Below are 11,293 nucleotides of genomic sequence, written 5' to 3' on the forward strand. Positions count from 1 at the left end.
TTTGATGATGTTGTTTAATGTTTATTGAGAAGTCTCCTTGACTAATGCTAATGAGCTTCGAATATATATATATGTGTGTGTGTGTGTGTTAAGATCATTCTCATGTAATTAACTATCTTGAAAATACGTGAACTTACGCTACCCATATCTTTTTGTGAACGGAAAAATGACGGGATGAAAAAGGATTAGAAATGGCAATGCAACTTATACCGGCAGAGATAGAAGAGTACTTTTTGAAGAAAAAATTTTGATTTTAATTAAAAAATTTAAAATAAGACAAAATAAAATATTTTAAATACAAATAAAACAATTAAAAGTGTTAAAGACAAATTAAAACCTAACCTAAACATAGACTAAAATAATCCTTTACAGTTTTTTTGTTTTTTAACCGTTTAAAATCTGAGGCTGATAATATCACCAACTAGCACCCATAAGGCCAAAATGAAGCCACTAGAAGTTATTGAGTAACTTTGGGAGTAAAAAAGTTTGATTTGAATTAAGGATGTAAAATGCCTATGCAATGATGCAGCAACAGCAAGTGAAGTACGTATGATAATGAACCAAAATAAGCAAATAAGCATGCATTCATTCACAATGTAGACAACTACTTTTCGAATATTAGATCATCAATTTTTCTTTCCATGTATTTAAGTCAATACTATCTAACTTTCTATATTGACTCCTAACATTCCTCATAAATATATATTATATATAAGAGACGCAAATTATCATTAATATGATCACTTCCCATTCTCTTTCTGGGAGTAATTAAGCATTTTTACAGTCGGTAACCTGCTTTAATTTAATTTCGGAATTTACAAGAGAAAATTATAAGCAGTAATTAATTAATCAGGATATACAAATATTAGAGGGGCCGGGAATAATGTATACAATAATCATTCATCTGGAAGGAATCGGCCACCAAGATTTTCCATCATAGAAAATTGCATATTCTCAGATGGCTTCCAGTGACGCTTTCTTTGATTAATAAACCAATTGTTAATTTGCTTCTGATCTAGCCCTGTTGACTTAGCCAGTTCAATCTTGTCAGCTTCCTGGAAGCATGAACAATAGCTAATGTTTCAATGACTCATTTTGTTGTGTTTGTGTTTAGGTGACTATTTCTATTAACACTAATAAAGATGATATTGTAAACCGTTAGATGATTTAGCCAAAACATGTTTAGAAGCGATCTAAATTCATAACAACATTTTCAAGATGTGCTCCTTGAAGTAATCCTCTTGTGTAACGTTGGGCATTTCTCAACTCATGTAAGAAAGCTAAAAGCATGTGAGACACATGCTTTATATTTTTCTCTTGCTTAGCGTCTTACTTTTAGCTCTCTCCCGAGTGAGTTGTCAACATCTATGGGAAAGTAGAAATGACATTTTTTATTTTATTTTCATTTTCATTTTCGTTATTCTATCAAATGAAGCATTTACCGTAGGATAAGGCCATTTGTAGTGAACATTCCACCATTGAAGGAGTGTTTGCCTTGCTTCCTTAGGCAGCTTACCCTTCTTTTTCTTCTTTGAGAACTCCAATTTCAAAGTACCAATGTGGCTCCCAAACTTGCGCAGAAGCCTGTCCTTAAGCTCACGATCTTCACCCCTTGATTGACCATCTTGACCTCCATCACCATCTCCAGCACTAAAATCTTCCTCTGAAGACACAGCTCCATCATCTACCCAAAAAAAAAAACCCACAATAATCAATCAACAAAGTCATACACAACCATATACACAAATCACTCGTACACACTATCCAAAAATATAAAACTACTATTTGGTGAAATACAAGTATCAAAACCAACGTGAGAACATAATTACCTGAACAAGAAAACAGTATATAAAGAATATTGTTAACTGATATTACTAGACTCTTAAGTAAAAAATGAGTAATGGAAAATAATTTTATATATCTAACATCTATAATTATATCAAAAGATTTTTATTTATTTCAATAATAATAAAAAAAATACAAAATAAGAAAACAAATGCCTTAAATAAATCCCAAAAAACAAGTTATGACGACTTCGAAACAACTACTCCCAAACATTTTTCCTAAAATAAAAAGGGTGTGTATGTTGGAGGAAACATGCTTCTGCAAACTTAACCCTTGTTATTAAGTAATTAAATTAGGATTACGGAGCCCAAAACCTAGAAGTTGTGTTATATAAAAAAACTAGAAAGTAATGCACTGAACAAAGAAAATTTGAAAACTTTCCATTTCTAGCAGCTAACCCAGTTAATTATAGGGAAACTTTTGAGGCAATCTCAAATGGCTAATTAATAAGGAGTACTATAGTTTATTAGTAGCTACTAGCTAAGTAGCTAGCTAGAAACATGCACCCACAAATACGAATATAAATACTAATTGCTTCTGACACCCACTCAATCCGACAAGGATTGACCGTCGCATGAGAGTACACTGTACACACAGCAGCAGATCATATCAGAGAGAGAGAGAGAGAAGACCTGCCTAGGTTGCAAAGAAAGAAAAAAGAAAGGAAAAAATAAAAACAAAAGAACACATCAGTGTCAGTGCCTGGTTCCATCGATTGTCATTCGAAGCCCAAAGCCAGAGAAAGAAAGAAAGAGAGAGACTCAAAGTTTAAAATGAATGAAACCGGTACGGCCAGACCTAACCCGCACCCCTAGCCAGCATACAGTCTTACACAAACATTACTAACAAAATAACATTATATTTAGTTATTTATTTATTACATTGAATATATAGAGCACGAGCACCAGTGAGCATAGTCCGCAAAACATAAATACCAGAGCCAAAAATGATATAGAAAGAAAGAAAGAAAGCAAAGAGAGAGATATGATTGCATTGAGAAAAAGGAAGAGGGGGCCCGGTAATAAAAAAGGGTAATGGAATGGGAGATCGACAAGTGTGATGGTAAGTTGGGTTTGTCCAAGGGGTCAATGTATGAATGAGTGAAGAAACAACACAAGGGAAGGAACATATATACATGGGATGGGATGGGGCATAGCGCATAGGCAATTGAGCGTTCATTACTCATCTCTATTTGAACCGAAAAGCTGATTCAAAATTTTCACAATCTCAGCGAAAATTGCGGGAGTGCATGTGAGTGTTTTTTCTTTTTTAGCTCTTAGACCACCCGCTCTACACGGGATTTTTCTAAAAGGTTACCACTCAGTAATGAGTAATCCCCCCCACCCCCACATAGAAGAAGCATATAGAAAGCAAATCAGGGTGACCCCTCATCCCATTAGCAACCCCTCATGTGCATAGGTATGCAGCTATTATGCAATCATCCAATACCAAATAAGCTTTCGAAAAAGAGCCATATTGCCCACACCCCTACACTAAAATATCAACATAACATTACGTAAGCCTTTTTAGAGGGGGGATGCCTTTGTGCTTGATCAAACCCCAATTTCACTTTTATTTCATTTCTATGCAATTTGCCAAGCCTATAAATAAACAATTATGTTATGCATCCATTAAAAACAAAATACATATTAAAAATAAATTAAATAATAATTATATTTATACATAAATACATAATTATTGATTCTCGTTACACTTTTTATAATTGAATAAGTTTAGTTTAATTTATCAATATATAAAGCGACAACAATTAATAAACACACACACGCAATGCTGCACTCCCTACTGGTGTGATGGGGTGACTCTACCAATTGTCTAATCTTTCATACTCGAACGTCAATTCCAACTGTCTAATATACTCAACAATGCAAGTTATGTATATATTGTCACATATGATACCGAACAAGGTTTTTCTTAAAGAGTAGTTCACATGCACCCACCATTTGACACTTGCATAAACCACAAACCAGAAAAGGACCAGGAACAGTGAAAATCTATGTGATGTCTCGATTATACCAGAAATTAAGAGCATGCAAGGATAAAAAAGTGTAACTGCAAAGCATGCCTACTATCAATGAAAATAAGGTAGCTTTATTTTTATAGCCATGTCGTTACATGCATCAATCAGTGTATGATTATGAAAGATAAGACAAGACACGAGCAAATAACACTACAGTTTTTCATTCCTACCCTTCAATAATCATCTATTTTGGTCATATCCAACCAAACATTAGCACAATTAATAATAGTATAAATAATTATCTATTCCTAATTGAGATTATTAAACTTGTAGTAATTAATTTACAGTAAAACGGAAAACAACGGTGAGTCATCATCAACCCCAATAAAATTGTCAAACAAGGGTGAGTCATCAAAGTTTAGAGGCCCAAAGAAGGCCGAATAAATAGCAACCATATTTTCCCAAGCTTTTCAAATGTCCATAAAAATCCTCCCACCTCTATAATAATAATAATAATAAAATAATAAAAAAATAATTTTAATATACTTACAATATAAAGAATTTTACACTATTATCCAATAAGATTTATGAGTTTAAATGATTTTTCGAATAATAATTTAAAAATTAATAGACAATATATGATTTTGTTTTATAACATTTCAAAAATCCGGAGACAGTTTATTTTCCATCTACCCAGGCAATTTACAAACTCAAGATCCAATTTAATTTGACGCGTGTAGTGATTGCAGTAAAAGGAAAACGAGATCCAATCAAAACAAAAAGAAGAAATAAGAAATTGGAATCGCTTCTGTTCCAAAACGTTATAAAGGAACATAGGATTGTGATAAGCATGATGAGAGAGGATCCAGCTACTGATGAAATAAACTCCCATTTACAAATTAAAGCATGCATGACTGAAAAGGCTATTTGTACTTTCAAGCATAAACAATAATATTTAACAGCCATACCCACCTGGGCATACTCAATTTGCAAGATAAAATATTATTAGAATCCCAGTTTGCCAGAACCTCCATTTAGCTAATCAGTATGGGAATTTCAACAGATTACATATCATGGATAAACTTCAGTAACCAAAGAATAAAAAATTAAGGCACATAAAAGTTATAACCACAAAAAGCTGAGTCCAGAATGTTACTTTTGCAGAGAAAAATATTAACCGATAATGGGAAGAATAAGATCGGAAGTAAGTGAAAGATAAAATCTAAACCATCAGCTTAATTCTAATCAACACATGTGGTTCATTTTGGCAATAATAATGCATTAAAACATTAACTCGCAAAATTATTTTCCTCAGATAAAATCCCCATTCTTATAATTTGGATGATTTTTTTTAACATGATTTTTATCCTCAAACATATATTTATTTAAATTAATCAATATTCTGTAGTTTTTTATTTCAATTCTTACAATTGAGAATTAATTACAAAATTTATTCTTTCAACAACCTTTTTTCACTTTCTTTTTTTTTTCTACATACACATCCATTTTCTTCTTCATCTTTTCTACATGCAAAGTCATCTTTATTTTATTTCTCAACTATCTTGATTTTTGTTTAATTTTAAAAACTCGTTTGCCTTTTATTATTATAATATACATATAATATTTAAGATAATATTTTATATAATAATATATTATAATTTAAAAATATGTAATATAAAAATTGTTAAAATAATAATATCAAAAATTTAATCTAATCTTTATCCTTCTAGAATGTGTTTGATTTAGCCTTAGAAAAGGAAAAAACTGCATTTAAGAAAGAGTGTGTTTGGTTTAGAGTGTGTTTAATCTAATATTTAAGATAATATTTTATATAATAATAATATTATAATTTAAAAATATGTAATATAAAAATTATTAAAATAATAATATTAAAAATTTAATCTAATCTTTGCCCTTTTCGAGTGTATTTGATTTAGCCTTAGAAAAAGAAAAAAAAAAGTGCGTTTAAGTTTTTTTAAAGCTGTCTTTTTAAGGTTTGGTAACTTAATTTTTTCTACTCTAAACACAAACGTGATTTTCTTTCAAAATTTTTAAATATTTAAAAAAAAAATTTATCATTTTTAGTACTTTTTTTCATATTTTAATTTTTTTATTGAATTTCTTATTGTAATTTTGTTATAATATGAATTATTGATCATATTACTAAATAAAAGAATACATAAAAGAATACTGGGAGTAATAGAAAAATAGAGTCATAAATAACAAAAATTTGTAGTCCAAAATAATATTAAATAAAAGAATACTGAAAGTAATAAAAAAATTATAGAATATTTTTTTGTTTAACATTGTAAAATTTATCATTGTAATTCTTGTGCACCATTTATTATTCTAATTTTTTATAATATGTATTATTGTTCGTATTAGAAATGAAAAATTAAATAAAAAATTAACCATAACTAATAATAAAATCATAACCATTGAAAATTTAGAAAACCTAAAACAGTAATAAAAATAAGGTTATTGAGAGTACTTAGAGAGAGTGCTAGAAAAAATTATTGATTTATTCATATATTATTTTTATTTTTAATATAAAATATATTTTTGTCAATTTTTATATGTTATTTTTAATTTAATAAATAAATATTAATTTTTATTATAATAGTAAAAAATAACATATTAAAATAAAATACTAAAGAAAATACTATATAAAAAACATACTAAAAAAACGTATAAAAAAGATTAAATATACTTAAAAAGATAATATTATAATTTAATATATATTTTTTAGTAATTATCTATCTAAAAGTGATTTTAATTAATATTATTCAAACAATGTTTATTCTATCAAAATCAATTTTAGTATAGAATTACTATACATAAATCATGTTGGCATAAATTCACTTCTATCCAAAATCAATTATATAAAATCACTTTCATTCAAACTCTAATTTCACACTCTAATTTCACGATCGATAATCCAAACACACATGTAGTAATTTCACATTTAAAAATTATTTTGGTCATTGTTATCCACCCAATATTTTATCAATTATAATTACTTTTGAATCAAAATATTCAAATATAAATTACGTTGAAATAAATTTAATTTTAATCAAAATCAATTCTAATATAATCAAATTAAACTTAAAACACTTGGGTGTAGCTAATAAATACCCAATAATACAATCATTAGTATATATTAAAATAGATAGAAATTTCTAAAGCTTTCTATTCAATAAATATATTGATAATTCAAAACTTTAATTTATCAATAACAAATTTAAAAATGATAATATTGCTCTCAAGATTGATAATATCACTCCCTCTTAATTATATATTTTTGCATTTTCTTCAAAAACTATTCACAATCTTTATAGATATGACAATAATGTTGATATAACAAATAAGGGCACGGAGTAATTTTGAAAGAAAATAAAAAAAAAAATATAAATATATAGGAGTGACATTATATAACATTATCATTTTCCTAAATTTTATATTAAACACCTTAACAAATTAAATATCCTTAGTTAAACCCTTTTTAAAACAAGTGTTCTATTAATTATCTAAAAAACAAGTTTTCATAGAAGATCTGACACTAATTCATCTGCAGCCAGCCAGCCTATCAGCCCTTAGACAATTCCCAATGACTTCACTTGTGCTCAATATTGGAACTCGATAGATACACTATATTAATAAAGTTCCAAAGCAGAATCACTGCATACCAATCCTCTTGTCAGATCATGTTATGTTAATCTAATCCAAAGGTAGATTCAAACTTGAAAGGTTATTATATTAGAGAATTAGACATTACCAGGAGAATGTAGGTATGGTGTGAGCGTGTGCGCGCCACAAACAAGAAAATTATTAAAAATGAATCCTCTTAATTTTTTTTTTCTTAACTGAAGTTATAAAGTATAATTTCTCACCATATATTTATTAAGTAGACAAAAAAAAATGTTAAATTATAAGAAATCACACTTAACATCCTTGATTAAAAGAAAAAATTTAGAGAATCCATTCCCAAAATTCTCCAACAATATATATGAACTTTGGAGCTTGTACACAACTTAAAAGGGATTGATGAGATAAAATATTACGTGGGAAACGTGCTTTGATGCCGAAGCACTAATACACACTCAAGTAGTACATATGTTGATATCTATTTTCAAGAACATGTTCTTTGTAGTTTCCACATAGCATTTCTGCTACATTCTTCCAAAGCCACTCGTTAGACATGATTTTCAGATAAGCAATTTAAGATTTTAACTAAAATCAAAACAGTGAACAAAACTATGGAACCAAACCTAGACAAACAACGACAAAAACATCAACTTCAAAATGCACACTACCAACAATTGTTTCTTTGATCGAGTTGCACTCGTAAGGTAAGAGAAAAAGATGTTTACAGCAAAAGAAAAGCCCCATTAAACAATTAATTGAACCAAATCATTGCCACAAAAGTCAATAATCATTTAAAAACATTTTAATTTGTTCACAAGTTCATATACGTAGAACCAGTTAGTATTTTACATCTGGCTTAAAACAAGATCATCATCATTATTAGGGTTCTGTTGTCGCGGCATTAGTGTTCCGAAAACATTTGTTAAGTTTTTGATAGTTTTCCAAAGAAATAAATTTCTGAAATTTTAACTATTAACAATACACTCTAGTAAATTTGAATGTTATACTTTTGTGAAAGTTTCTTAATCAGAAATTTATTATTGAAACAAGCTTGCACTAAGCCACTAAGCATATTCGATGGGGGAATCAGTCAAAATAAATGAGCTGGAAGACATAAGAAACCACTTGATCGGTGGTGACAGGTGCGATACCCCATTTATGAGGGTGTTTTCTGTTTCTGAAAAACCAGTTGTAAAAGCAAAATAAAATAAAATAAAATAAAATAAAATCACGTCTTGTGTGATCAGTGCATACTGCATAGTAGCGAAGCTGCTACTATTTGAGGCGTCATTAATTAAAAAAGGCGTCTGCAAAATTCAAAAATTAGAAAGCCAAATGCAAAAGTCCGTTGTTGACCTTCACGGCGACCAAGCATAATAAGAATTTGGAAGAGAGAAAAAAATGAAAAAAATAAAATATGTGAGAAGAGAACAATGCCAAATGAAACAAACAAAGACCAAACCAAGCGAGGAACTGAAAAAGGCGAAAGGTTCACACTTCACACAGCCATGAATGACCAAACGATCCAAAGTTTCTTTCTCTCACAACGAAAGAAGCGTGGATCACAGTGTCAACAGTGGGAAACAAATACATGTAGAAAAATTTTCAAGAAAACAAAGGAACGAACTCACAAAGTTAAAACATATCAAACTGCGTAGAAGAGAGTATTGTTCGTGTTAGGGTTTTCTTTTCTTTCCTTTCCTTTCCTTTTTTTTCCCCTTATTTTACTTCAAAAGCTGTGTGTCATGTCTTGTTGCAAGCAGGCATTTGCTGCAACCGAGTTGGATTATTCTGCGAGGATTATTCATGTTCTCAACCAATCGTTAAAGAAGAAAAAATAACAAAAAGAAAAACTAAAATAAAATCAAAAGAGATAAGAACCAGATAGATCGAAGAAAGCAACCATCGACGATGCTCTCTATAGATAGAGAGAGAGGAGAGAGAAGAAGGGGGAAAAAACAATAGCATAGAGGTTACCAGAGACAGATAGCAGCACAGATATCAATGAGTTAATTTAAGCATATTTATTTATTAAAAACGAGTTCCAATGAAAACTACTACTACACTATGAAGCAGAAGGAGATAATAATAAAGGAAGGGGAAAGAACTAACCAGAAAGAGTTGGAACAGAAGCACCGTTGCAGCAGAGATTGCTTAACTGCATTTCGATCTTGTTAAGGAAGCTCGTTGCCTCATCGAACGGCCTAGCCAGGTCCGATTTATACTTCACCAGCAACTCACAGTACGTTTCCTGCACTCACCAAAAAAGAAAAGAGAAAAATCTGTCACAAAAAGATGGATTTGGTCATAATGAATAAATAAATAAAAAATAAAATATGTGCGAGAGAGAGTGTGGACTGTGGAGGGAGGAGTGGACCATGACCATGAACTCGTCCAGCTCGGGATCGGCTCCGAAGCACGTGGAAACGACGTCGTCTCTCTTGAAAAGGTCGTTTTCGCGGCGAATTTCCTCCAACAAACACGCGATTTCTGGAGGTGCGCCGACCTAACACAAATGAAAAAAAAATATTATAACCGTTTTCTGTTGAGCTGTTAGGACGGTTATACACACGGTTGCAAAAATTGAACTGAATAACTGAAAGTGATGGCTGTGTTGTTTTTTCTACCTTCTGGCAATCGATGTAGGCTTGCAGGAGGCGAGGGTAGTGAGGATGAGAAGCGATTTTAGCTTTCATCATGGTCGATGCCATGGCCTCGTTGTTGTGCGGTGGTTGCTGCTGTTGAATTCCAGCGGCAGAGAGAAGCTCGTCGGATCCGAGCATAGGAATCGTAGCTGCGGCGGCGGAGGCGGAGGAGGACGAGGAAGCGGACATGAGGAAGCTGTGGTAGTCGGCAGGGAAGATCAGATTCTCCGGCGTCATGAGGGCCTTGTCGGCGTACTCCGCCGTCGACGGCACTCCGTACATTTCCTCCATGACCGCACACCAAAACGCTGCGTTTTGGCTCCTTCCTTATCGCAATTTCTTCTTATGGTTCAGGTTCTGCTGCTGCCAGAGCCCAGAGACGCACGCAGTCTTCAAGGAGAAGAAAAATATAAGAAACACAGAATAATTTATTTTTTTATTTTTATATACACTCGCCGCACTCTCACATCATCATCCTAAAGCTACAAGATTATGTTGGGGATTATCTAATTTTATATTAGTAAGTATTTGTTTAATTAAGCTAACTTTTCTTCGGAGGACTGCTAATTATATTATTATATTATAAATTGTAAATAAACTTAATGTTCAATTTGGATCAAACTAGTTTAGGATAAAGAAGATGCGAGGAGCGGATTTAGAAAGAAGAGAAGGGAGAGAAGTTGAAGAACATAACTAACAAGTTAGAATTAGGAAAGATCACTGTGGAGTTATTTACCTCTCCGAGGGTAGTCAAGCGCACATTTCATGTTTTTTTCTTCCGTTTTTTCTTCCCTTTACCTTAATAATATTTAGCCATCAATATTACACAAATATTATGATTTTAGTTTGGTTACATGAGTATTCTATTTTAAGTTACATAAATTGTACAAGAGAAATTTAATTTGTCTATTTATACATAAATCAAATAAGTCAAATTTAATTTATGTGCAAAAGTCTCAAACTAGTAATTCATAATTGCCCACTTGTGGAGGAGAAAATTTCAATTTGCAATTTACTGTATAGTAAATTGTAGGAGCGAACTTCGAATGATAATATTGTGTAGTATAATATAAAGGACGAGTTACATAAATAAATTAAATTAATTTGTAATTGATATAATTGTGACTTTTTGAATAGATTATATTTTTGTGTTTTTTTAATTGATGTAAATTGTTACAGA

The 11,293-nt window shown here is 30.9% G+C and overlaps 1 protein-coding gene across 3 annotated transcripts; it reads right to left on the reverse strand.

Moving 5' to 3' along the window:
• Positions 1-705: 705 nt before the first annotated feature.
• KNAT6 (homeobox protein knotted-1-like 6) lies at positions 706-10,927 on the reverse strand. 3 transcript variants are annotated; one of them, XM_088488615.1, is made up of 6 exons: positions 10,850-10,927; positions 10,096-10,503; positions 9,846-9,974; positions 9,581-9,719; positions 1,443-1,684; positions 706-1,055 (listed from the first exon to the last, which is right to left on the reverse strand). In XM_088488615.1, exons 2-6 carry the CDS (start codon positions 10,402-10,404, stop codon positions 897-899), a joined length of 978 nt encoding a protein of 325 aa, XP_088344741.1. In that variant the 5' UTR covers positions 10,405-10,503; positions 10,850-10,927; the 3' UTR covers positions 706-896. The 3 variants fall into 3 exon arrangements, with proteins under 3 accessions (XP_088344741.1, XP_016202430.1, XP_016202429.1); XM_016346944.3 differs by lacking the exon at positions 10,850-10,927 and having other exon boundaries at positions 9,852-9,974; positions 10,096-10,837; XM_016346943.3 differs by lacking the exon at positions 10,850-10,927 and having other exon boundaries at positions 10,096-10,779.
• Positions 10,928-11,293: the final 366 nt, after the last annotated feature.

Source organism: Arachis ipaensis, chromosome B5, assembly GCF_059453495.1.
Source record: "Arachis ipaensis isolate K30076 ecotype BB chromosome B5, ASM5945349v1, whole genome shotgun sequence".
In the NCBI taxonomy this organism is placed as follows: domain Eukaryota; kingdom Viridiplantae; phylum Streptophyta; class Magnoliopsida; order Fabales; family Fabaceae; genus Arachis; species Arachis ipaensis.

Coding starts and splice junctions, on each gene's coding strand:
- KNAT6 (XM_088488615.1), bottom strand. CDS start 10,404: ATGGAGGAAATGTACGGAGTGCCGTCGACGGCGGAGTACGCCGACAAG. Junction 9,720..9,845: donor TGGACGAGTTCATGGTCATG/GTCCACTCCTCC, acceptor TGGTGAGTGCAG/GAAACGTACTGTGAGTTGCT. Junction 1,056..1,442: donor ACAAATGGCCTTATCCTACG/GTAAATGCTTCA, acceptor TCATGCTTCCAG/GAAGCTGACAAGATTGAACT.